The sequence below is a fragment of the Halichoerus grypus genome, chromosome 2, assembly GCF_964656455.1.
Source record: "Halichoerus grypus chromosome 2, mHalGry1.hap1.1, whole genome shotgun sequence".
In the NCBI taxonomy this organism is placed as follows: domain Eukaryota; kingdom Metazoa; phylum Chordata; class Mammalia; order Carnivora; family Phocidae; genus Halichoerus; species Halichoerus grypus.
The window spans coordinates 468,751-495,261 of NC_135713.1; the positions used below are offsets into that span (position 1 = coordinate 468,751).

General features: G+C 62.6%; 1 protein-coding gene across 1 annotated transcript; it reads right to left on the reverse strand.

Moving 5' to 3' along the window:
* Nucleotides 1-306: 306 nt before the first annotated feature.
* TPPP (tubulin polymerization promoting protein) lies at nt 307-26,511 on the reverse strand. The gene is made up of 4 exons (XM_036078471.2): nt 26,419-26,511; nt 13,650-13,970; nt 4,896-5,049; nt 307-4,738 (listed from the first exon to the last, which is right to left on the reverse strand). The coding sequence occupies exons 2-4, from the start codon at nt 13,964-13,966 to the stop codon at nt 4,544-4,546; spliced, it is 666 nt and encodes a 221-aa protein (XP_035934364.1). The 5' UTR covers nt 13,967-13,970; nt 26,419-26,511; the 3' UTR covers nt 307-4,543.

Consider the following 26,511-nt stretch of genomic DNA (forward strand, 5'->3'; position numbering starts at 1 on the left):
GTTCCTTCTGCACTTAGAATTTCTTTTAACGTCTACTGGTGGAGATTCCCGTTATGGTCTTAGAATGCCTTTATCTTCCTTTTTGAGAACTGTTTCACTGGCCTAGGGTTTCAGGTTGGAACTCATGGAGGACCTCATTCCTGCCTATCTCTGTGGCTGCTGCAGGTGTGTGTAATTACTCTGCGTCCAGCCTCCTGGGCCCGGGCCCCTCCCTGGGCTGCACCGGTGCTGGAGTAGACCCCTCCCAGGGCCTGTGTTAAATGGCAGGGCCCCGTGGGTGACTGCACCTTGAGGGCAACAGAGATCCACATTTCAACACCTTTATTTATCACTTTACCAATTTGACACACAATGTTAACAACAGCGAACATAGGAGGAGAGATATGCAGACAGACATGAGCTGTTTCACTAAAGGTTTGCAAGCCAGGCCTTGACAGCAGCTCTGACAGGTCTGGGGAGGGCCACCCCGATCCCATAGACGTTCCTGGTGAGTGCGGCTCTTAGATGCCCACAGATGTGCCTTTCTGAGTCAGAACACCCAAGACGCCGACGCTACTTTACCAATACACTGATAAAGTGATACACTCAGAACTCCCTAATGCTAACAAAACAGTGTAAAAATATATTGCATATATATATAAATTTATTTCCCTTTCCTGAAAAAAACTTAGTACAAACTAGTAGTATATGATCCCTTTCAAGTTTCTTTTAAGTTGTGCGGGTTTCCTTTGTTGTTTGGCTTGGTTCGGTTTTTCAAGAGTCTAAAGGGAGAAAGCATCTCAAAGGTCAGGGTGACCACTGCCCGGCCCCACCTGGGGCCATGCACTCCCGCACGCCCGGACAAGGGCTGCACCCTGACCCGCCCAGTTCCACCAAGTGTTCAGTAGTAAATCAGTGGTGGGGAGCTACTCAGGGTCAGTGTTTTAAGGACATTCTAGCCTATTGGTAACTTCACAGTACAGCTGAATTGTCAACCTGGCCTGCACGGGACAGGTGACAACAGGGGGTCCTGTGTGGCTTGGGCCGCAGGGCAGGGCCAGACGGTGAAAATGTTGGGTTCCCTCCCCACCACTTGATGGGGTGCACACGCAGCCACAGGCGGTGCCTGAGCCCAGAGGGGTGGCTGGGGGCTCTAAAACCATTCACAGAAGCCGCCTGGGCTGGGGGCACGAGCCTCTGCCCACTGCCACAGCCCCTGTCCACCGCGCAGTCAGAGGGACGCCCGTAGCCTGTGCTGAGCTCCGACCATGGGGACGCGGAGACGGAGCAGTCCAGACGGGACGTGGCGTCAGCGAGCTGTCTCTGCGTCCCTGTCCCCCGGCTTCTTGCACCTGATACGGTTTCCATCTGCCTCAAACTTAGGACTGAGGATATTAGAGGTGTAAAAATACTCCAGTATAAATATATACCTTTTGCTACAACATTCTAAACTTACGTGATTTGAACTTCATTTTGGTAAAGCTAACTGTGTTACTGACCACTGCCTCGCTGCCTATCCTATCCTGTTAAATAGAAATAAATAAGTATTCTGCTGTGATCAGCGTCGAACACCCTCCTCCAGTTGCCTCCTGATGCTCAGACGCCGTCAGCCCTGCCCTCCCTGACGGAACGTGTCCTGTCTCCTGCATGCTGTGCAGTTTCGTTTATTCACAGATAGACGCTGGGTTTCTAGTGAACCGTGGTTAGTAGAAGCATAAAAACATGCGGCGACACACACCCTGCCTGTGTGTTCTCACTACTCAGACCCTGGCAGGGGAGCATGCGTGTGTGCGTGTCCACGCGTGTGTGCGCGTCTACACGTGTGCGCGTCTACACGTGTGTGCGTGTCTACGGGTGTGCGCAGTGCGGCCCAAGCACGTGTTCTGTGTGCAAGGGCTACACCCCGGTGCAGGGACGGATTGAGCAGATGATTTCAAGCCGACAGAATGGCGACCACTGAAGCCTCGTGACTTTGCTCCCTCTCCCTCCTTCCTGATAGAGGGGAGGCTCTGACGGGGCAGATGCCATCTGAGGAGGCCTCGGGGTCAGGACGGGCAGGGGGAGGGGTGGAGACCACAGCGCCTGTGTGGCCAACCAGACCTCTGTGCTGTGGGATGCGGTGGCCACCAAGGGGGGCCAGCTCTGGGCTTGGTTCTCACTCAAGCCCAAAGGGAAGGTGCAGTTAGAAGAGTCAGGAACGCATTCGGGAACGTTCGTCAGAAGTGAGCCGTTGGTTTCCTGTCAAGACGCTGGGCTCCGTAGGCCATGGTGCTGGTTTCTTGTGTAAAACGGGGGCTCCCGCTGTGGGGACGGTGCTGTGGCAGGGTCCCGGGGTGGGGGCAGCTGTGTGGTTTCCCTTGTTTAGACCCCAGTCTCCCAGGGTGTTGTGGCTGGAGACCCCGCTCTGGGACAGGACACAGACTCCTGGGGGTGAGGGGGGCTGAGAAGGGCCAGGGGGACATCCGTTCCATCTACAAGCAGTGGCATGGGGACCCCCATCCCTTTGCTCACCACCAGGCCTGTGTACTGTGGGGGCCGAGGTCCTGCTGGATTCCAGCATCCATACTTCGTCATCAGCCATGACAGGGGGAACCCAGCTGTTAATGGGCAGGAGGAGTAGCCCCGCGCCTCTGGTGGTTGGTGCTCCCCTGCACGGTGCCTCACGGGGTCCGGCGGGGAGGCCTGTTCCGTGACCACTAAGGAAAAACTCTTTGGCTTTGGACACAGAGTTTTCTGGTTTGTGATCTGCTTGTTGTCGAGAAGCACGCGTCGCGTTCAGAGTCGCCTTCAGACACATTTCCCACGCTCTCCTCTTGCCTCTGGGTCGTCACAAGGGTCCAGCCTGGGGGAGGATGGAGGGGCACAGGGCGGGGGTTTGTGTCCTGCCTGCTTCTCCCTCCCCCAGCACTCCATCCTCTATTTTCCTGCCTTCGCCGCCTGGGGTGAAGGCCCGGCCAGGCAGCTCAGGATCCCCAAGGTAGAAAGTGGGGACAGCGGTGAGACTGGCCTACAAGTGACTCAAAGCCTGCCGGCCATCATTTCCCCCACTTGAACGCACCGGCAAGTCCCAGATCCTCGGAAGCAAGCTGCTGGCGAGGCCACCGCCAGCCGCGGGTGGGTTGTGGGGGGAAGCCTGTGAGTGAGGAGCCTGGTGGAGACACTGTCCCTTCACAGGGGCCATGCTGGATGGGAGCGTGGGTCCCAAACTCCTCTGCATGGGGGGGGCATCCCCAGCTCCAGCGATGACCATCGTGCCCTTTGGGTTCAGGAAGGCAGGTGTCTGCCACCACGGTGCTCGTCTTTATTTCAGCCAGCTGTGCTGGACACACGACGGCGGCCGGGTGGACGGGCTCCAGGAGGCGTCTTCCTGAGGCTGCCGCGGGCTTTTCCCAGGACCAGTGCGAGGACCGCATAGCCCCACCAGTCACTCGCCAGGCTGCACTTATGCAAAGGGACATGTCCCCGTGGGGCCCCCATGACAGGAGCCCCGGGCCTCTGCCCCGTCCAGCCTCACGGAGAAACCAAATGCCGGCAAATGCTACGGGCCTCAGGGCCCTCCACTGGCCTGGCTGTTGTGTGGTTTTCTGCACTCGCAGGGGTTGGCAGAGGTTGGGGAGAACTCACTGTGGAGACTGAACCACCGAGGTTTGTGCCGTGTGCTAGCGAAGAGGGAGCAGCCACGTGGACCCACAGCCCTGAGGCCCCAAGTGCGGGGCAAAGCCCCGGGGAACAAGACGCCCGGTCCTGCCAGCAAAGCACCTGCATGGGAAGCCTCAGCCAGCAGGGTCTCCTGACCCGGACACGGACGGCAGGAGAGAAAGGGGCAGAAACAGGGTATTCTCAGTCTTCCCTGACCCATTCTAAGAATAAACACATTTCCTACTTCTTCTTAGGAAAGCTCAGTTTCCATTTTGACACTCTTGGGCTTCGCACTTCAAACCGTGTTCCTTTGGTCCACAGAGGAGCCTTTCACTGGCTCACCGTCCTCCCTTGCTCGCCAGCCTCTGGTTCCGCGACGCGTGTCCAGGTGTGCGCGTGTGCAAGCATGTGCGTGAGCGTTTGCAAGCGTGTGTGCGTGTGCGCACGTACAAGCACGTGTCCCACCTCCCCACACCGGCACGGTGTCCTGTTCGGGCTCACTTCATTTTCTTGGTGCGGCTGTTAGTGAGTTAGCTCTTGTTGCCCTCGAGGCCCCTGGGAGGGGTCTGTAGGTCAGGAGGTCGGCACCACCTCTGACGGGGTCTGTCCCCTCACCCCGCGGCCCACCGGCCCCTGTACAATGGCCCTTTGGCCTGTAAGCCAGTGGCTAGTGTGGTCTGGTCCCGGGAGACACTTTGGAAAAGGCCGTTTGTTGACGGCCAGCACTGGACGAGGCAGGTGTGTTACAAAAGGTCAGTGAGTTCAGGGGCCCCACCTGGGGGTCAGAGAGAAGCGCGCTGGCCCCGGGGCAGGAGGAGGCCTGGGTGTCGCCCCCACAGCCACCCGGGCCCCAGAGTCTTGAGTTCTGACCGGGGAGCACAGGAATGTAACGAAGTGTGAGCTGGTACAGCCTCGGCAGGGCTGGCTACTTGCCCCCCTGCACCTTCTGGTCGTAGGTGCCTGCGTGTTTGTAGCCTGGCACGTAGCCCGACTCGTCCACCAGGTCCACACGGCCTGCCTTCCCCTTGCCCCGGCCTGATGGGTCGAAGCGTTCCTTGTGGGAGCCCGTGAACTTGGTCGTGTCCGTGAGCCGAGATACGGTGGGCGACGAGATGGCTTTCTGCAAGGGGAGAGAGCGGGGTGCGCCCGTGTGAACCCCAGGGGCCGAGGCCGTGGGCAGCTGCATCAGCCCGCCCCTGGGGATGAACACCTCTGCCGTCGGGCCCCAGACCCCGTGGGCTGTGCTCCCCCAGGGAGTCCCTCCCAACCATGCTCACCGTAACCCCCGAGATGATGGGGGCCTTGCCCTCGATGAGCCTGTGCACCTCGCGGACAGCCTCCTCACTGCTCTTGTCTCTGAATCTCTTCTTGGAGAGTTCTTCAAGTGCCTCCTTGAACTGCTCGAATGTGATGGTCCGGCAGGACTTCCCTCTGAGGGAGAGAGCACTCAGGGCCGGCCAGGGCCACTCCCCTCCATGGGGCACAGCCCTGCCGAGCAGTGCCCCGGGAACCTGCTGACCTCGGGGGACCCCTGCCCCTGCCCAGGGACCCAGTGACATTGGGGGACCCCCCATCCAGGGAGCCGGTGACATCGGGGGACCCCTCCCATCCAGGGACCCGGTGACATTGGGGATTCCCCCCCATCCAGAGACCCAGTGACATCGGGGGACCCCCTATCCAGGGACCCGGTGACATCGGGGGACCCCCTATCCAGGGACCCGGTGACATCAGGGGACCCCCCCATTCAGGGACCCGGTGATATCGGGGGACCCCCATCCAGGGACCCAGTGACATCGGAGGACCCCCAATCCAGGGACACACTGACATCGGGGGACCCTGCCTCTCTCCCACGGTGGAAATCGAGTGTAACGTTAAAATACAGAATGTGCCCCTCCCCCGCCCTGGTGTGCACTGTTTATGCCCAACAGTCGGTCGCCATGGGCAACAGCAGCAAATATAAATTGTCGTGGAAAAAAGCTTAAAGGAACCACATCCTTTATGAACAACTGGACATTGTAACAAAGCTGTTGTCTGGTTCTAAAATGGGTTGTGTGTGTGGCGTCCACTTGGAGCATGGGGGAAAGTCAGGGCAAGAAGCGAGTTTCGGCTGAACCCCAGGGAGGCCGAGTCCTGCCTGGAAGCGCCACAGCCCGACGTCCCCCTTATCACGCAGGGATGGGGGCCGCCTCCCCAGCACGCCCAGCAGCATGGGCCAGGGCTTGCCCCCCGCCTCCTGGGACCCCCACTGCCCCTGCCTGGAAGCCACTCGGGGCCAGGCCAGGGCCGCCCACCTGAGGGGCACCAGCGGCCAGGTGCAGCCCTGTTCATTCCCCGCCGCGGGCCATTCACAAGATTTCAGGAGGGTTCTGGACTGGCTCTGCATCTTGTATAGTCTTAGCTAAAAGCCATTTTTGCCACTCTGACTGGCTCTCTCCTGCTCATCCATTCAGCAAGCTGTCAGTGTTTCACAACAAGAGGTCCTGTGGAGGCGGCTGCCCGCGGTGCAGGGACGCACTAGGAGCACAGGATCCTGAGTGGGGCGGCCCCACATTACCCGGCAGGCGGCTCTGTAGACGTCCGTCCACAAGCAGAGGGCCTGGAACGGCCAAGAACAGGCTGAGGGGCTGAGAGCCGCAGGGACACGGGGACACACCCACACAAGGACTTCCTCAAAGGAGCAAAGGGGTCCAGCAGAGAAAGACCGCTGACCACCCAGCTCCGAGCTGTGCCTCGCAGCGTGCACACGAACTCCTAGTCCTGGGCTCATCATAAATCCTAAAACTGTACACTTCTGGAAGAATACCTAAGAGAAAATCTTTGTGACCTTGGGTGAGGCAAAGATTTCTTAGAAATACCACTATAATAGTCCATAAAAGAAAAAAATAAGGAATTGGAATTCACCCAAATTTTAAAAACTCACGTCTTTCATTCCAAGACAAGCCAGAGACTGGGAGGAAACACATACATACCTGAAAAGGACAACCCTTCAAACTCAGCAACAGAGAAAACCCAGGATGAAGCCCGTGAGCAAAAGCTCTGACCCAGACGCTTCGTCCAGGGAGACTGTGGGCGGCAAACACCGAGCCCACGAAGAGCCACCTCACGTTGTGAGCCAGACGCAGATGAGACCCCCGTGAGGGCTGCGGTGACTGACGGGGCGACCGCATCAGCATTGGGAGGATGTGGGCTGCTGGGCCTGCGACGGGGCGTCCACCCCGGCAGTTTGGCACTTCCAGCTCCCACCCCCCACACCTGGGCTCCACGCGGGACAAACCAGCCGGAGCCCCACGTGAACTGCGTAGCCAGGTGTCCTTCAGCAGCGCAGGCCCGGACAGCACGCACGGGGGTTCCCGGGCACTTGACATGGGACACACTGCCCACGGTCAGGAAGGGCACGGCCCCGCGTCCGTCCTGAGGCATTGGTCCCAGCCGTGACCGCGCAGCAGGGGCTGGGGACCCGGCCGACACAGGGCTTCCTCAGATCCAGTGGTGGGCACTGGGTTCTGCTCCCGAAGCAATCAGCCTCCGAGCAAACCAGGCTGGGCGGCAAGGTCCCCACAGCAGCTGCCCCGCACGGAGGACCCCGTGTGCCCTGCCGCCCGGCCGAGGCCCTGTTTGTTTGTCCTGGGCCATCCAAGGCACTCCTGTCTCCTATTCACGCCCTGCCTGGGTAGCATGTGGGTGCCAGGCCTGACGGCCAGCCCGGTGACTGGCACCAGGCGCCACCAGTGTGAGTCACTGGGGCTGGGGGTGGGGGGATGGCCGACAGGGGCTCCCGTCAGAGGCCACATTCAGATCTGGTGGACGTGCAGGCCTATGGCTGACTTGCCCGCTCCACCTGGCTGGGCTGGGTGTCCCCAACTGTCCCCACCATGACTGCCCAGCAGGGAGTTCTCCCCAGGGGACCCGGCGCCCTGCTGCAGTGAGCTGTCCCCAGCAAGTTCTAGAATGACAATGCCTGTCTCTTCCCCAGAGACACTGATCACATTACACGGCTCTCTGGACACAGAGTGAGCCTGTTCTCCAGAGTTCACAGAACTAGAGGGTGTCCCCACAATGAACCCCCCTCTGCTCCCGGCTCCAGGCCCTGCTGGAAAGCCAGCCCAGTCATAGTGGGGTCACTGGTCACACAAGGCCCTGTGAGCTGAGGCTTCACTTTGCTTCCCAAGCCCTGTGTCGCCCAGGCCTCCAGACCTAACTCCGGGCGGGCAGGGGGCTGCACCCTGTCAGTGCCAGAGGTCACCCAGGGACACCAGGGGCATCTGGGGCATCAGTACAGCCCTCCAAAGGCAGATGTATGTGTGTGCCACCCGGCCAACACCAGGAAGGCTCCCGAGCTCCGGGTTGAAATGCTGTAGGATCGAGCATGGGCCACCACCTCCTCCCCAGCCCCTCCGTGAACCAGGATCGAGGGCACGGCCAGGGGCACCTCTCTGAGTGGTGGCAGCCAGCGTGCTGGGTCGTCACAGATAACTTGCCGTCTGGGGGTGGGAGAAAGCTGCGGGCTCTCCTTGCCGCCCCTGACCAGCAAAGCCAGGGCCCTGGATGACCTGTCCAGGCAGCCGCCTCGCTGCCAGGATACCAGTGGGAATCCACCTAAGGCCCTGATGAGGCTCAGTGGGAAGGGGCCTCTGGGATATTCCCAGCAGGGGTGGGGGGCCCCTGGGGGAGCTTCGCCGTACATGTGATCTGGAGCAGCTCCCGGGCCGGGTGCTCGAGGAGGACCACCGACTGCTGTCAGACCCTCCTGGTGCACAGTGGGCCCCCCCGCTCCTGCCCAGGGCTCCCCACTGCCTCTGACCACCGTGATGCTGGTGGTCTGTAGGGGTGTGTGCAGGCCCTGACCTGCCTGGAGGGGCAGCTGTGGCCCCAACTCTGAGTTACTTCCCCCCAATAGGAAAAAGCCACCCTAGTGTCCCCCTAACTTCGTGCGTACTTCGTGCAGGGCTGGGGGGGCCCCCCCACCCCGTCCACTCCTAATTGCCCTCCTGGTGGTGGCGGGGGCTGGGCTGTGGGGACAGATGCACTGAGGTCACTGAAACCATTTCTGGGTGTTTGGGGAAGGTCCTCCTCTTTTTTTTTTTTTTTTTTAAAGATTTTATTTATTTATTTGAGAGAGAGAATGAGAGACAGAGAGCATGAGAGGGGGAGGGTCAGAGGGAGAAGCAGACTCCCTGCTGAGCAGGGAGCCCGATGTGGGACTCGATCCAGGGACTCCAGGATCATGACCTGAGCCGAAGGCAGTCGCTTAACCAACTGAGCCACCCAGGCGCCCCTAGGGAAGGTCCTCCTCTTAAAAGGCTGTCGTGCACCGGGACCCAGCGCCCACATCAACCTGGTGAGGAGCCGTCGGGCTAGGAACTCCCCGATTCCTATTCTGTGCGGCCTTGACCCCTGGCCGAAGATGCGCCAGGCTGCCCACCACAGGTGCTCCATGAGGGCCCCACAGAGAAGGACTGGGCCACATGGCCACTGTGACACCCCTCTGACCCTGGATGCCCCCCAGTCTGGGGGGAGGAGCCCGGGGCAGACCCAGCTGGCCAGCACCTCTGGGACGTCACGGCTCCCCGCGCCCCTCCTATGGGCGCCCCCACCCCACCATCATGCTGTCCTGGGGGATCTCTCCTGCGGGTGGTGGACGGCGGGGGAGAGTGTCTGTGCTCAGGCTGAAGGCCCAGGTCTGCTATTCCAGCTCCCTGCCCGAGACCGTTCCCACCGTGTCCTGGCCGGGGCCGGGGCGGGTGCGGCAAGAAGGGAGGGGTGGGTGGGTGGCCCACAGGCCCCAGGGAGCCCCGCCAGCGTGCTGCTTCCTAACCTGTTCAGACGCCGGCAGCGGGCTGCAGGAAGCATGGCCCGTCTGCGGACACACAGCACCCAGAAAACAGGTGTGCGCGTGGCCGGAGACCCCGCCGCGCTCTGCCCCCTCGGGCCTGGCCTCTCCACCTGTGCCTGGCCCCGAGCACGCAGGCAGGCTGGAAGGGGACGTGGTCGTGGGGACACGTCTGTCAGGGTGACATTCCTGCCACGCACACCGAGTCTGGATTAATTAATAGTTGGGACCGACCCTGTCTGCTCCTCGGGGAGGGGAGGCTGCAGAAGCCTTTGTCTGGGTAACAATAGTGTTCAGTCAGGACCTGGTGTGGAGCTGCAAGAAGTTTGTTTAAAATTTAACACATAGTAACATCAAAACAAACAAGCGCTGCCGTGGCAACAGGCCCTAAACAAAGCCCGCAGATACCCCGGCTGGCGCCCGCGCAGCCATGGCAACCGCCCGCAAACACAGAGTGGGCGCCTCTCCACCGGGCGGCCACTTGACGGGTCCACGTCCGCGGCTCCCACGCCGCAAGGCGCTTCTGCCGTGGCTGCCGACAAACTGTGTCCGGAGACCCCATGGACCCGGACGAGCACATCCCCGCCCAGCACCGCCGTCCTCACAGGGCCACATAAAAACACTTCTAACAGCTCCTCGGGGCCTCCTGGTGTCCTCCAGCCCATCCCTTGGGACCCCACGGTCTCCCCTTCAGGGACAAGGGCATGGGCCCCCCGCCGCACCCTCAGGGTGACCAGCAAGCCTGTCCGGGCCAGGGCCCTGCACCCGCTCCCTGGCAGGGACCCCTGTGGCCGCCGCAGCTCGGTGACCCCTTGCTGGGCTGGGGCCACCACTGCCCACTCACCAGGCAGCTCCCCCCTACATGAGCTGAGGCAGAGACGCCGGGGGTCCCAAACAGCCCTGCGCTCTGCAGCAGGGAGCCCGCCGCGCCCAGGAGCCAGGGGCCAAGGCTCAGCCCCCAGTGTCTGAGCAGCTGATGCCCTGCCTCCCCGGACAGGGGCAGCAACCAGATGCGGCTCCCTTCCTGGTGCTCACACGAGCGATGCCAGCGCCCTGCAGGTGGGCAGAAGGCCCCTGGCCCTCTGCCTGGATGGTGGGCTGCCCGAGCCGCCTGCACACAGGGTCTTGGGGCCTGCCCAGGGCACCCGTCCTCAGAATGAGCCACCTCCCCACCACCAAGGGTGTGGAGAGCCTGAGTTCTACCTGTGAGTGCGTGTGCACGCAGCGGTGCACACGTGTGTGGGCTCTGAGTGCATGTGTGCATACATGTGCAAATGCCTGCCCTCAGCAGCCTGGAGGAAGGAGTGAAAGCCACCACCTGTCCCCGGCAGTTCGACGTGTAGGCCAGCGCCAAGGGTGGGGTGACCCGCCCCTGGACGTGCCACTTCCTGCCTCCTTCCCAGCCCTTCTGGAACCTTCCCTGATGGACACGGCTCGCTCCCGGGTCTGTCCGTGTCTCCTGGATGCACGGGATTTCCCAAGGCCAGCGCTCAAGGCCTGGAGGACACGCCCAGGAAGGGGAATGGGGAGACCCTGCGGGGCGTCTTCGGAGCTCCTGCTGCCCCCCGCCCCTGGCCCGGGGTGCGAGCCCTTCTGCCCCACCCGCCGTGCACTCCTTCCCTGTCCTGGCTGGTGTGCAGAAGGCCCCTGGCCCTCTGCCTGGGTGGTGGGCTGCCCGAGCGCAGCCCCAGGCTCTGGTCAGGCCCTCGGGGTCGGCGGCAGCACCACGTGCCCGAGGCGGGCTGACCACGGCCTGGACGGGCTGCTGGACCGTCCGCGGGGAAGCCCACACACAGCTGGCTCGCAGTTCTCAGCGAGGACAGCAGGCCAGCTGCCGCGGCGAGCCTCTGAAGCCGCTCGGCTGAGGACTCGGGCCGGACGGAGCCTGGTCCCTGCCGCCGAGAGCAGCTCCACAGTCAGATACCAGACCCCTTGGTCACAAGCCCGGGGCCACAGGGACAGCAAATGTGGAGACCCCCAGGTGGGGCCACAGAGAGCTGGTCTGCAGCCTGCCAGACCGGCGCCCTGTGGGGGATGGGGAGAGGCAGGCTCCGTGGGGCTCCCTGGTCCCCAAAGATCCCGAAGCCCCCCACTTGGAGACACGGGAAAGGACAAGATGCAGCCTCCACCTGGCCCCCGCCCCTCCTGGGAATGTCCTTGACCACGAGGCCACACCCCACCAGGGACTCCCAGGGTCTGGACCCTCAGCTCCCATGTCCAGTGGCCCCTGCTCTGTGGGGGTGACGCTGGGGGTCAGGCTGACCCAGCTGAGCGGACACAGCTCTTCATCTCCAGGGGCAGCCTGTAGCTGAGGAGGGACTAGCAGAGGCCCCAGAGGCGTGGCAAGAGAGGTTAGGAACCCCTGTCCCCGGTGTGTGGGGTCCAGGTGGGCTGGGCATCTGTGAGAAGGGGGGACAGCATAAGTCAGGGTCCAGCAGGGCTGTGAGCAGGGCTGGGACGGGCAGGGGTCAGCCCAGAGGCGAAGCTCCACACAGCTGAACCGCACATGGAAACTGAAGCCCAGGACACGGAGGAGGGTGAGACGTGAGTGCCCAGCCGGGGACAGATGGGGGCTGATCTGTCCACACTCACCCCTCCACGGCTGTGTCCTCAGCCTCCACAGGTGGGCGTGGGGGGACACACTGACTGGACACTCGGGCCCAGACAACATCACGTGAACGCCTAATCAGAGGAGTGGTCCCTCCGTTGGAGAGCCGTCTAGATTCGGGGACCACTTCTCCTCTGCACAGACCAGGTTGCTGACGAGGGACCCCAGAGGTCTGGAGAGCCCACCTGCCCTTTGCATGGGCCCTGCCCCGCGGACACGGCACAAGTCAGCAGACGGAGGGGCAGGGACGGCCAGCGCGGCACTGTCGGCCCAACACCTTCCCCTGGGCTCCCGGGGCCTCAGCCTGGTCCCGGTGATGAAGCCTCTACCTTGGGCCCCATACCAACCACAGAGCTTCTCCTCCCCCCAACTGTCACCCGCCTTCACCTTCTCCCCGCACCTGCACCCCACCTTCACCTCCTCCCCAGCCTGCACCCAACCTTCATTTCCTCCCAAAGCTGCACCCCAATTCACCTCTTCCCCCACCTGTACCCCACCTTCACCTCCTCTTCCCCCTACCTGCACCCCACCTTTCCCTTCTCCTCCCCATCTGCACCCCGCCTTCACCACCCCCCCACCTACACCCCACCTTTCCCTTCCCCTCTGACCCTGGGTCTCAGGAATGGAGGGTTCACCAGAATCCCCAATCCCACAGCTATGGTGTCCTTGGGGACCCTGCTTGGACTGTAAATTCTGACTGGTTCTACCTCTTCCCCTGGGGCCAGAAAGACCGAGTCCCCTCTGCCTGGTGAGTGCCCGGCACTGCTGGGTCCTAACAGTTGACTTTTCGGAGCTGCCCATGGGGCTACTCCACCCCAGCTCTGGGGGAGAGCCGACGTGCGGCTGCTTCCACGGTGCCCGATGGTGACGGCTGTCCCCTCAGCCTCGGGTCGGCCCGGGAAGTCAGGGACACCTCCCTGGGATGGAGACACACTGGTGTCCGGTGACATGGAGTCACTGCCACTGAGGATGCAGAGGGAGGAAGCCATCCACCACTGAGTGCACGGAGGAGCCCAGCCGTTAACAGGGAGGGCAGGGGCGTCACGTGGTGACCGCGACACATGACCGAGATGGACACGCGCCAGAAATACGCTGAAAGCTATTTTCCGCGACAGGTGACAGAAAGCAGTAGACGCCAGGTAGCCTGGGGGGCACTGTTCCTTTTCTCAGGTGTGGTCATGACGTGTGCAGGGCCGGAGGCGCCCAGCGAGATGGGGGTAGAAGCCTGATGTGCTCCCCAGTGTCCAGGACGAAGGACGTGCACACGCACACATGCTCACAGTCACCGAGTCCACGGCTGGAGACACTGACCCCGACTGCTCTGTCCTCCACGCTCAAGCGTGACCGTCCCCCAGAGCCCAGGGCGAGGTGCCCGCCCCTCCCTGCCTCACACTCAGCCCCCCGAGCAGCCCCCGCGGGTGGGAGCTCTGCGGCCAGCGCAGCAGCCCCCAGGCAGTGCCCCCGACCTGGGCACCCCGGCATCTTACATCTTATCCCGAGAAGGGAGGGGTCTCGAGCACCTCCTCATTGCCCGCTTGCCACGAAGCCCACGTGGCGGGGGGGTCTTGAGCACGAGGCCTGGGCGGCACTTACTTGATTTTGCTGAAGACGATGTCCACGTCTGTGACGGTCACGTTCTTCCCATCGATGACCTGGCAATCCTTACACAGCTTCGACCAGTTCTTGCCGTGCATCTCCTTCCCAGTGGCCCTGGTGTCCCCGTGCACCGCGAACCGCCGGAAGGCCTCCTCCAGGGCGCTGAGCTCCGGGGCCGCAGCAGCCGCCCCCTCAGTGGCCCCTTCTGTCTCCAGCGACAACCTCTTGGCTGCCCGGTCCTTTGCAGGGTCCCCCGGGGACTTGGGGGGTGTCTTGTTGGCGGCCTTGGCAGACTTGGCCTTGCTGTCAGCCATGTTGCTAGAGGAGGAGGAAGGGGAGAAAGGAGTTACCACGCTTCTGCCTGGCCGCACACAGGGCAGGATGGGCACCCAGGACGTGGCAGGGGCCCTCATAAGGGGGCGGAGCCACAGCCAGGAGGCCACTACAGGGCTCTGGACACAGCATTGCCCCTCCCAGCACTGGTCAAGCACTGGCCCCTGCCGGCTGCCCCGTTGTTGGGTCAAGGGCTGTCCCCAAATAGTCCAGGCCCTCCATGACAGCCCGGCCCCCTGTGGGGCTCAGGTCCCCTCCTGTCACTCCCCTGCCAGCCACCATGACACTGAGTCATCCCTGGAATGACATGCTTCCTAGGGCACCCACCGCAGGATGGGGAGGGAGACCCAGAACCGGTCACCGCCACCTCAGTGCTGACCTAGTGCATGGGGTGCCCAGGGTGGGGACTGCACATGCAAGGGAGGCCACCTGAGAGGCCCCCCGCATCGGGACCTTAGTGGAGCCTGCCCTGACCTGTCTATGAGTCTCTGACTTCATGGGGCACCTGATCCCCGAAGCCGGGTGGGTCCCTGTGGACCACACGGGCTGTGCTGCCCCTTCCCTGTGTCACAGCTGGTGGCCCGGACAGCAGCCTGAGATGCCCAAGCCCCGCAAGGGTGTGCAGCTGAGTCCCCAGAAGCCGCTTCCCAGAGGAGCTGTGGGCGGCCGTCCATGCCTCAGCGGGCTCAGCAAGAGGGGACAAGCCACCGGGCACATGCAGAATCCAGGACGGACGGCAGCGCCCAGGACAGCAAGCATGTGCCCGAGGCCGCAGTTCACGGGGGCCGCCCCGCCCAGCCCCTCGCCGCTCCAAACCTGAGTTCTCAGCACCAGCTTGCCCAGAGGGAGCCGGGACTGGCACCAGGGGCTGGGGGTGGCCATGTGGACGGCGATCACACAGACTCCCACCGTCAGCAAAGCCCATGCAGCTCAGCCACTGGACTGAATATTCTCAAGGGCCCCCCGCGGCCCCATCTGCCCCCACTCCTCCATGGTAGCGCAAAAGTACAACCACCGGTGAGAAAACCAGGACCCGTGTGGACAGGGCACGGCCAGCGTGAGGAGACTGGCTCCCACACACATGCCCGTCCGCTGGGACCCTCCCAGGGACCCGGGACAAAGGCCGGGTGACGCCAGCCCTCTCTAGTGTTGTCACTGACACCATTTCTTTGTCTGAAACAGGAGCTTCTTGGGGCTGAGGTGGGAGGGCTCCCATCCTGTGCGTTCTTTTCTATCCTTTGATAAATCCGTGTGCTATTTCTAAAATGAGGTAATAATGATAAAATTAGTTTTAAAAAACCTGAGGGCTCCAGCTCCTGGACAGGAATACGGAGCTGTCCAGGGAGGCCCTCCTGAACCCGGGACGGCAGTCTGTACCCGGGAAGGCCTTCCCCGCAGGCACGGGCCTCCCCGTCACCCCTACACCCCCTGCCTGACTCTCCCCTGCCCTGCACCCCAGGAGAGCCAAATCAGCCTACAGTGGGAGTGGAGGCCCATCAGGTGGGACCAGGTGGGACCAGGTGTGACCAGGGATCATTCTGGCTGGCCACAGACCAGGCAGTCCGAATGCCCTGCCCTCTCCCTCAATGGGAGGATTTCCAGCCACTCGGGAAAACCCCAGGAGTTCCTACGCCCACAATCCCCCACTCCCTGTGAATCCCTGGAGTCTCTCTCCTTGGTCTCACCCACCTGCTTTCCTAGGATGTGTATGAATTTGGGAGGATGGAGAGGGAGGAGGATGTGAGCACAGAGCTGGGATCCGTGGTGTGTAGATCCAGCCAGATGCCAAGGGAGGCACCTGTAAAGTGCCCCTCACATCGTCGGCATCAGGCCCACAACAGGCCAGCTCAGGGGTCCCAGGCAGCAGGGTGGGGGTAGCAGTAAGGGGAGGGGGGCCCTGGAGAAGAGCAGGAGGAAGGGCAGGAGGGGAAGGGAACCAGGGCAGGCGCACTGTGGGGCTTGTGTGAGCCCTCCGCCCTCAGCCAGAGGGGTCAGGAGCAGAACTAGGTGTGGGGACAGACTGTGTTACTGCATTTGCATTTTCAAAGAAGGGCTTGGAGAGGCCCTGCCAGGCTGGAATTACAGAGCAGTGGGAGGAGGAGCCAGAGGGGCCCCTGCGGGCTGGAGAGGACTGACACCCGCCCCCCCCTCCTCCCCCCCCCCCCCCCCCCCCGTGTCCACCAGACTTAGGGACTATTCCCCACCCCCACCCCCCACCCCCCGCCAGGCAAACCTGTTTCTCAGACACCGTGGGCTCTCCCTGGCCCTAAAACCCTCCAGAGCCATCTATGCTCCAAAGAAGCACTATGCCAAGGACTCTATTTCCAAAATGAACCGGGTTCCATTTCAGAATGATTTTCGCTGGCAACCTCCTTAAACCTTGACCACCACCCGACGCTAAACTTACAGAAAAGGTGACACAGGACAGACCATGACAAACCACTATCAGCCACCACGTGGACATCACACAGGGCCCTGACCAGGAGCACTGGAAATCCCTGTTAGTGATGTGCCTGCAGAAGGACCCGGTGTGTGCGTGAGCAGGGCCAGGTGTGTGTGTGAGCAGGGCCTGGTGTGTGCGTGAGCAGGGCCTGGTGTGTGCGTGAGCAGGGCCAGGTGTGTGTGTGAGCAGGGCCTGGTGTGTGTGTGAGCAGGACCTGGTGTGTGTGTGAGCAGGGCCTGGTGTGTGTGTGGGCAGGACCTGGTGTGTGCGTGAGCAGGACCTGGTGTGTGTGTGAGCAGGGCCAGGTGTGTGTGTGAGCAGGGCCTGGTGTGTGTGTGAGCAGGGCCTGGTGTGTGCGTGAGCAGGGCCAGGTGTGTGCGTGAGGAGGGCCAGGTGTGTGTGTGAGCAGGGCCAGGTGTATGTGAGCAGGGCCAGGTGTGTGTGTGAGCAGGGCCTGGTGTGTGCGTGAGCAGGACCTGGTGTATGTGAGCAGGGCCAGGTGTGTGTGTGAGCAGGGCCTGGTGTGTGCGTGAGCAGGACCTGGTGTATGTGAGCAGGGCCAGGTGTGTGTGTGAGCAGGACCTGGTGTGTGCGTGAGCAGGACCTGGTGTATGTGAGCAGGGCCAGGTGTGTGCGTGGGCAGGACCTGGTGTGTGCGTGAGCAGGGCCTGGTGTGTGCGTGAGCAGGGCCTGGTGTGTGCGTGAGCAGGACCTGGTGTATGTGAGCAGGGCCAGGTGTGTGTGTGGGCAGGGCCAGGTGTGAGTGTGAGCAGGGCCTGGTGTGTGCGTGAGCAGGGCCAGGTGTGTGTGTGAGCAGGGCCAGGTGTGTGCGTGAGCAGGGCCAGGTGTGTGTGTGAGCAGGGCCTGGTGTGTGTGTGAGCAGGGCCAGGTGTGTGCGTGAGCAGGACCTGGTGTATGTGAGCAGGGCCAGGTGTGTGCGTGAGCAGGACCTGGTGTATGTGAGCAGGGCCTGGTGTGTGCGTGAGCAGGGCCAGGTGTGTGTGTGAGCAGGGCCAGGTGTGTGCGTGAGCAGGACCTGGTGTATGTGAGCAGGGCCTGGTGTGTGCGTGAGCAGGGCCAGGTGTGTGCGTGAGCAGGGCCAGGTGTGTGCGTGAGCAGGACCTGGTGTATGTGAGCAGGGCCTGGTGTGTGCGTGAGCAGGGCCACGTGTGTGCGTGAGCAGGGCCAGGTGTGTGTGTGAGCAGGGACAGGTGTGTGTGTGGGCAGGTTGCGGATACGCTGCACTTACACTGGGATGGGGGCCCAGGGATGGCGGCAGACGGGCCGGGTCGGGGCCAGCAGGATGCATGTGTCTGGGAACCTGGACAGGCCACAGAGAAACGCAGAGCTCCCCCAGGACCCCCTTGGCCCGCGCCCGCCACATACCGCTGGCTCTCATCACCCTCCCCGGGCGCTGCATGAGCCCTCCTCTGCCCCCCTCCCTGGGAACCTCCGATCTGGCGGTGGGCGCAGCAGTAGACTAGCCTCCCAGGGACCCTCTGGGGAAATGCTGGGCCCTCCTCCCTGCCCACCTGTCCCTGGCCCTGCTTTGAGGCCCCCGAGGCCACGGGCACATTCCCGGGCTCCATCCTGACTCTGCGACTCTAGGCCTCCGGAAACTCAGTACCCGCATCCTTGAAGGGGGCCAACCCTGCCCCCGTCACCCCCCAGCGACCTGTGCTGTCGGCAGGCAGGACGAGCCCAGGCCGTGGAGACAGTGGGCGCGTGAAGAGAGCCAGTCTCCCCAGGAACCATCCTGCAGCCACAGCACCTGGATCCCACCAGGAACCCAGAAGAGGCCAAACGTTCTTTCTAACCAGGCTGGGGTGTCCTTGGAGCCCGTGCAGTTCCCTGGAGAGTTCCCGGTGTGAACGGGGGACGGCGATTCAGAGGCCTGCGGGCTTGGGTGGGAGCCCCCTCCGAGCTCTGCTGCTCAGCGCTCCCTGGCAGCCCCCGCCCCAGCAGCTGGAAGGCTAACCTCGTCCGCCACAGGCAAAGCGCCAGCCCCTCTGGGTGTGCGGCAGCCTGTGCGTGGGACACACTGTGTTGCAAGCTGCATTAAGAAACAGGCTCCGGGCTCCAACGGACACCACAGGCCCTGCAGGGGTAAGGGCTCCTGGGGGTGGGAGCATCAGAGGGAAGCTGCTGGATGTCACTCGGGCTCTCCCTGGGCTACTGCTCAGCGTCCCTGGTCTTCACTCCCATGGGGACCCCCCCACATCCCCCGAATCTTTACACCTGGGCCTGGTCCAGGGGAAGTGGTGGGTGCTGAAGCCCCCAGATTATCACTGGGCCCACTGACGGGACCGGGGAGGACCGGGGTCCTGGCTGAGATCCCATGTACAAGCAACCTCGAGGGCCCCGGAAACACAAGCATTCCTGCGGATCTGATAAAGCTGGCTCGGCTCAGAGCTCACGGGCACAGAAGCTGAGCACAGGGCACCCGAGAGGAGGCCCTGGCTGCGGGCGGTCCCTTACTGGGTGCCGCCAGGCTCTCCGTGAGCACCCAGAGGCTGTGAACAGTGTGCAGACGGAAGAGAAAGAGAACCGAAGGGGAGGAGTGTGTACCTCCCTGCCCCTTGAGGCTTCCCTGGCAGGCTGTGTGGGAGGCAGCCGCGCACGGGCACTGGGCTCCTGGGACGGCCCTCTCCAGAAGGCTCCACGTGGCTCGCCTCCCTGCTCCACGGCCTCCACCAGCGCCCAGGCCCCGGCGACAGGGTCCAGAGCTGCGTCACCCGTGGGGCTGCCCCGGAGGGGAACGAAGGCCACCGGGAGCCCGCAGACCCCGCGGGGCGCCCGGGACCATCCCCGCGCCTGTGTCCTCAGCTCTCTCTCTCTCAGTGCACTTGAGCACAACACGGCCCTTTGGCAATTGTTCACACTTTTTATCATGACGTGGCTGCCCACTCCGTGGCTGCCTCGGACACTCGATGTGAATGACCACTCGTCCCAGCTGAGAGCCGTTCCAGGCGGTGAGGGCCTTCCAGGGGCGGACAAAGCGGCCTTTCTGAGCTGCGGGCTCCCGCCAGACACCGGGACAGGCAGGAATCCCACTGCAGAGACAGCGGCCCGAGACCCCTGGCACGGCCCCTCACAGTCCCCGCACAAGGTCTGATGCCACCCGGGGCTGTGCGAGCAGGACACACTCAGGCCCCAGGCCACGGGCCCAGACAGACCGTGAAGCCGGGCACCCCGGAGAGCCCCAGGCCGTGGCTGTCCCAAGGAGCTGCCCGAGGAGGAGTAAAGCCGACCCCCTGCTGCTCCCGGTCCGAAGATCAAACGGGAGTTCAGAGCAGCAAGCCCAGCATCCGGGGCCAGGGGCCCGTCCTGGCTGTCCTGGACAGTGACCTGACCACAGCGAGGTCACTGTGGAAGCCCCCGCCTTGGACCTGGGGAGCTGCTGCCCAGCTGGCGAGGGGGAGCAGGCCGTGGGGCGCCCAGCACAGGGGGCCAGGCAGCCAGGATGGGGGCCCAGGACAGGCTGTGCACTCTTCAAAAGACAGCCTCATGGGGCAGCTGTCTTTCCAGTAAGGGAAACTGAGGAAGGCTGGGGCTATGGCAGGGTGAGGGCATCTTCAGGCCCACGAGGGCCCCTGGGGAGCCCTCCCCTTCCCCATGATAGCAGGACATTCTCTGGCCACCGTGAAGTCAGGGAGAGCCCCCGTTTCACAGGGAATCCGAGAACACCAGTGGCCCCAGTGTGGAGCGGAGCACGTCTGCACGTGGATCTAAGAAAACGAAGGGTGTGGGGGCCAAAAGAGAGCCCCCAGGGAGACACGGCTGGAGGGGCACCACGGCACAGCCCCGTTCCTGAGAGAGGGCCTCAGAACCAAGGACAGGAGAGTGGCAGGGGAGGGCGGCCCCCAGACTGCTGCCCAGACCCCTATGAGAATTGACTCGAATCCCCACGGCTCACCGTCCGGGCCGCGCTTTCTCTAAAATCTCTCCCAAGATGCTCCCACAACAGGGCACTCGGCACAAGTCCACGCCAGAGCCGAGGACACAGGGCGCACGCTACCCACGCTTTACACTCTGATCTTGGCGCGTGGGTTGAACCTGCGGGAGATGCCCTACGGGCTGGGTGAGGACACTCCTGGCTGCTGAGCCCTCCGTCCCCCAGCACACTGCCCGGCCAGCGCCTGAGGGACCTGGATGCCAGGTATGCTCCTGACGCAGGGGGCAAGCGTAGTGGGGTGAACGGTGACCCTGAGAAAGGCGTGTCCACACCCTGGCACCTAGAGCCTGTGAATGTGACCTTGTTTGCAGATGTCATGAAGCTAAAGATCTCAAGGTGAGGTCTGGACTCCCTGGGGGGCCCTGAATCCAACGACACATGTTATTGGAAGAGGAGAGATAGACATGAGGCCACATGATGGTGGAGCCACAAGCCCAGGGACCTCTGGAACCCCGGGAGCTGGAAGAGGAGGGACGGACCCTCCCCTGGGTCCTCTGGGTGGAGCATGGCCCTGCCCACCTGGATCCCAGGCTTCTGGCCCCAGAGCTGAGGCAGGATAAGTTTCCGTGTTACAGCCGGCCCAGAGCAGCCGTGGACGACAGGAGCCAGGTGGCGGCACAGAGAGCCCGGGGGGCAGGCAGGGCCGGATTCCGGGGGCCCCAGAGCATGGGCTCCCAGGGAGGGAGCTCTGCCCGCACAGAGACCGGACCCGGCCGCATGGTGGAGGCACCTGGAGGAGGGGGGTGGCACACAAGCCTGCTGATTCGGGGGAGGCTTACAGCACGAGGAGCAGCCCTGCCGTAGGGGCGAGGCAGCCGCGGCCGGAGGGGCTGCGGGGCACAGGCCCGGACCCCGGTGTGGACCCGAGTCCGCTCACACGCACAGGCTGACCTGCGGAGCTGGCCACAGACATAAAAACTTTTCTTCAAAATCCTAAACAAAATATTAGTCAACGGAATCCACTCATAGATAAAAAGGACCAACACTTTACAATCAAGTTGGGGCCGTGCCGGGAATGCAAGACTAGTCTTACATGAGGACCCGCCCGTGCGGTCCCTCGTGCTGACGGAGAGTAAATATCGCGTCAGCAGCTTGTAAATGCAGGCAGAGCCTTGGATGGAATTCAGCATCTATTCATCATACAAATTCTTAGCAAATCGGAAGAAGAGGGCAAAACCCTTAATATGAGAAAAAGGGTTGCCTGCAAAAAACTAAAAAAGTCATCACACTTAAAATGAAATATTGAAAGCTTTTCTTTTCAAGTCGGAGCAAGTATTCTATTCACCATGTCAGTATAATGAGACAAGAACAGGAAATAAAGATGTAAAAATGGTGAGAGAAGAAAAACCTCATGATCTGCAGTTTCTAGGGTCGGGCACACACCAGAACTGAAGGAAGTCCTTCGGTTATTAGAATCGGGCGAGTGGGTTTAGCGATGTTTCTGGACACACGGTCAGCGCACGGGGGTCTACCTCACTTCCATGCGGCAGCAAAGACAGATGGTAAAAAGCATTTAGAAATGAACCATTTAAAATATCGTGAAGAAACACAAATCTCATAAAGGATGCACAAGACCACCGACACAGGAAACTCTGTCATTGAAAGAAACAAAAGGTCTAAGTAATGACATTATAAACAGGGGTTGGAATCTAAATAAAGACATCCACTGTCCCTAAATTCAACCGCAGTTTTCATTTGACCCAGATACAAATTCCAACAATATTCACGTCTGGGCATCCAGGCGAAGGGCTGTGGACACCGGTGATCTTAAGACAAGAACAAGATGGGCTCCGTGGGCGTCGAGACTGGATGGAAAGCTCCGGAAACGAAGATGGCCCCCTCCGGCGCAGGGACAGGAAGCCCCCGCGGGACGCCAAGAGCTGAAGCGCACGCAGACGGGCCTCCACCCCGCCTCGGGTGCTCACGGAGCGCGGCAGGAAAGGCCGAAGACAGGGCATCGGCCGTCCTCGGCGTGGGGAAGGATCTGCACTCAGGGACCCCTGTCCTTGAAGGACACAGTTCGTGTTTCGTGAAGGCCGCCAGCTTGAGAGCAAGGACTTCCGTTCGTCAGAAAACATCACCAAGGAGAGAAACGCGGGGCCGGGGAGGAGACCTGTCACGCGTGGCAAACGGCGGCTCGTCTCCCGAATCTGTGAAGGAGCCCACAACGGGCAGGGCCTGGCACGGGCACTTCCTGCGGGGGCGCCTCCGAGAGGCACGGCCTCAGAGCAGGCGGATGCAGGGGCAGCTGACAAGCCGCGGTGAGTCAGAACCAGGGTGGCCGAGGGGCCGTCTCCCCACGGAGGCAGGCCCTGCCACCTGCAGACAGCAGGCCAGCGAGGGGCGGGCGGACGCCGACCCCAGGGGCCGGCCGCAGCAACATCCACGGCCCAGGGGCGTAGGGCCGGGGCACAGGGACTGCACCCCTGGTTCTCAGAAGCACCAAGAAATCATCTCCCACCCGCAAGCTCCCCGCCTCGAGCCAGGGCACGTCCCTAGCGGCCTGCACCCCGGGACACAGCCACGCGATGGAGAGACGTGGCTTCCCTGCTTCTCTGGGGACAGGGAACCTTCTGGAGAGGCCCTGCACAGAGAGGAGCCTCGTGCTGGCCACAAGGGTGGCCTCGGGTGGTCCTGCCCGGCAGCAGACCCCCTAGCCGCGGTCAGGGAACGGAGACCGCCGTCCACACCAAGCTCTGCAGGGTGGCAGATCTGCAAGCAAAGCAAACACGGGCCCTGTCCTAACCCCCTGGTTTGGGGGCAGTCTGTTGTCCAGCATTAAAGGGCTAGAGCGGGGCTGAGGGTCAGCGAGAACCGCGAAGCACACGCAGTCCGTAGCGCAGCGTGCATACCTGGACTGGTAAGAGGGCGTGAACGGGCTTTTGATGGACAGCTCGAGACCCAGGGCCGCAGGGTCAGACTCGAGGGGCACCTGCGTTAACATCGGCTCAGGGGCCGCACTCACACCCCACGCCCCACAACCTGCCCGCCTGGCTGACCCCTCCCAGGTGCAGATGGGACGGTGGGGCGAGTGAGGCCTACACGGGGTCACCGGAGGACGCTGGCCGCTGTGTGGCCCCCCCACTGCAGAGAGAGCTTCCCAAGTGGAGGCTGCGTCTGCTCCCCTGACCCTGCCGGGTGCTCGGCAGACAGGCGGTCACACGGGTGTGACAGGATGGGATCTGGGGAAACGTGGCTCAGGGCAGGAGGTCACACAGAGCCCACAGGGGGCACTGCACTATGCTAAGAAACTTAGAGACACAGGCACGCTGGGGACACGCGGGGACATGCTGGGGACACATTGGGACATGCGGGGACATGCTGGGACACACGAGGGCACGCTGGGACACGCTGGGGACATGCTGGAACACATGGGGACACACTGGGACACGCTGGGACACGCTGGAACATGGTGGGACATGCAGGGACACGCTGGGGACACGCTGGGACACGTGGGGACATGCTGGGACACGCTGGGGACACACTGGGACACACTGGGACACGTGTGGCGGCGTGGACGTGCTCCTTGGAGGACAGGCCCGCAGGTCCCTCTGCTAAGGAGAGGAGCGCAGGCTCTGGGAGAGGGCGGGGAAGACGAGTCAGAAACTGTCACTTCCTGACACCGTGGAAGACTTTTGACTGTTCAGCAAAGAAGGTCCTGTGTTTGGACGTTACCTTACAACTCACAAGGGAGCCGCCATAGTGTGCCCTCGCCCAAGGTGGGGATGGCGCCTGCGGCCAGACTGACTCCCACGTCGGAGGAGACCTGGAGACGGCAGCCAGGCTCCTGTGGGGAGCTGCCCTTCCCCAGGGGCCGTCCCTGGAGGCGCCCTCCCTGAGGCCCCCGGGGCCAATCAAAGCCATTCTGGGCACTGACTTTCGGAGGCAGTGGGGGCTCCCCTCTGAAGAGGGCTGCTGAGCACAGACCATGCTGTGCATTGTGACTCCAGGGTTGTGCCCCCCACGCACGGGGCAGCTGGAGACCACGTCCCAGCCCCACCTCCTCCTTCCCAGTGTACCTGCCGCTCAGCAGCAGGTGCTGAGCGTGGGTCAATCCTGCCCAGGGACTGTGGCCCAGGTGGACTCGGCCCTCAGGTCCAGACGGTGGCGCCAGGCCAGGCCCAAGGAAGACCTGATACTTCAAGGTGCAGCGGGGCCCCTTGCCCCATGGTCCCAAGATCCCCAGATGGCATCTTGTACGTGCTCCTCCCGCCTCGCCAGCAACATCACCAGCTATAAATAGGCCTGGCTCGGAGGCAGCGCGGCCTGTCCCAGAGGAAGCTTTTAATTCTCAGCCTCTCCTGCCGGGAGCGCTCTGCCGCCCCAGGACGGTGTGGCTGCTAAAAGCCTTCTGGTAAATCTCAAGCAGTAATGAATGATTTAAATTTCTTTATGAAATTCTCCTGTGATTTGCTCGTTTTCCACCATGAGAATTTATAACCTTGTATATGGTTACAACAGTTATTTACTGCAACTTCAAAGCATTCAGGAAGATGAGCCAAACAACGCCAGGAAGATAAGAATACAGCCAACACAGTGCCTCTGATGTCCATCACCCCGTTCTGCACGCGTGGACAGGCATTTTACATCACGGCCCCTTCCTGAGTCAGGGGGCCGTCTGGAAATCACGAGAGCCCTACAGCCTTTCCCCAGGAGAGCGCACATACCCTCTTGCGGCAGCTTTCTGCAAACACTCCAGGAAATTCAGCAGCACCCCTCCCCCACCACCCCTCACGGAGCCCTGTGATGTGGACCATGTGATGGGAGCAGCGGCTGGTACCAGAGACGGGGTCATGGAGTCCAGTTTAAGGCACCCATCAAAGCCGGCTTCTCACTGCCCCACCGCCACTGCCTGCCTGTTCCAAGCTCTCTCTCCCCACCGCTCCATCCCCCTGGGGTCCCCGTGCACTCGGGATTCAGGTCAGCCTTGACCAATCACCTCCCAGGAGCCGGGGCGGGCCCCCCACCGCACCCCTGGTGGGTCCTCCCTGAGAGTCTGGCGGTGGGGGGTGCAGGGAGGCCTGCTGCGTGCCGGGTCCCGTTTTCAGCGCCCCCAGAGACCCTGCCAGCATGCGGCGAATGTCAGGTGCATTAACCAATGAACACGCAGACGGATGACGCATAGCTAACCCAGAGAGGTGTCTGATGATCAGAGGCGCAAACGCCTCTCCAAATGTCCACCAACAGGGTAGCAGGAACGGATGTTCTTGCCCCCTCATTTCGGGGCTACGTTTATGTAACTGGAACCCCAGAATAAAGGCTTCTGCTCGGGTCTTCCTTCAGAGGCAGGGCCCTGCTCCCCGGAGGTGTGCGGGAGAGGATCTATCAGCCGTGCCAGCCGGCTGTCAGATGGGAGAACACAACACCCCCTGGGAAGCTTCTGGATTTGCATACTGTAGGTCCCACACTCTCACCTGGGGTGAGGATGGTGACGCAAACACTGGGGGGGCTCGGGACCCCGAGGGGGCGACGCGGAGTCTCTGCCTAAGCATCAGGCTCATTCCGGCCCTTGTGTGGCCCTGGGTCTCCCAGAATTCGCGCTGCAGGACAGTGACTCCCTTTCACACCCTCTAAGCCCTGATCCCCGCCCTTTCGCGGGCGGCAGCCACCCCGGGCCTGGGCATCGGCAATCAGGGTCCGCGCAGCTGGACGTGGACAGGCCCGCGCGTGCGGTCTGGGGGCGCGGAGCGCGTGCGACGGGGAAAGGGGCTGCAAGGGTGGTCTTTGTCGCGTGAAGCACTGACGCCGGGAGAGGCCACAGCGCCTCACTGGGGCCCATGTATGAACCCACCTGTCCGCAGCGCGGTCGCCGCCGCCCGCGCCCTCTGCGCCCCCAGACTCACGCCCGCGACGCAGCCCCCGGGGGCACGAGCGCCAGAGCCCACCGCCGGGAAGCCCAGGGCCGGGGTCGCACGGACGCACGGGGACCGCAGCCGGGAGGGGGCTCGGCGGGCGCAGGTGGCAGGCGCGGCGGGTCGTGGTGGGGGGGGGGGTCCTGCGCCCGGCGCCCCGGACCGAGCCCTGCGAACGCTTACCTCGGAGATGCGGCGACTGCAGCGGGCGCCTCCGCGACTCGGCCGCGCGCGACCCGGTGTCCGGCGTGCGCCCGCGCCCCCGCCGCCCCGCCC

Bases quoted from the DNA above. Each gene is read 5' to 3' on its own strand.
- TPPP (XM_036078471.2), bottom strand. From the start codon at position 13,966: ATGGCTGACAGCAAGGCCAAGTCTGCCAAGGCCGCCAACAAGACACCC. The intron at 5,050-13,649 runs GTAAGTGCCGCC...TCTCTCCCTCAG, and splicing joins ATCGTCTTCAGCAAAATCAA to AGGGAAGTCCTGCCGGACCA. The intron at 4,739-4,895 runs GTGAGCATGGTT...CTCCCCTTGCAG, and splicing joins CCATCATCTCGGGGGTTACG to AAAGCCATCTCGTCGCCCAC.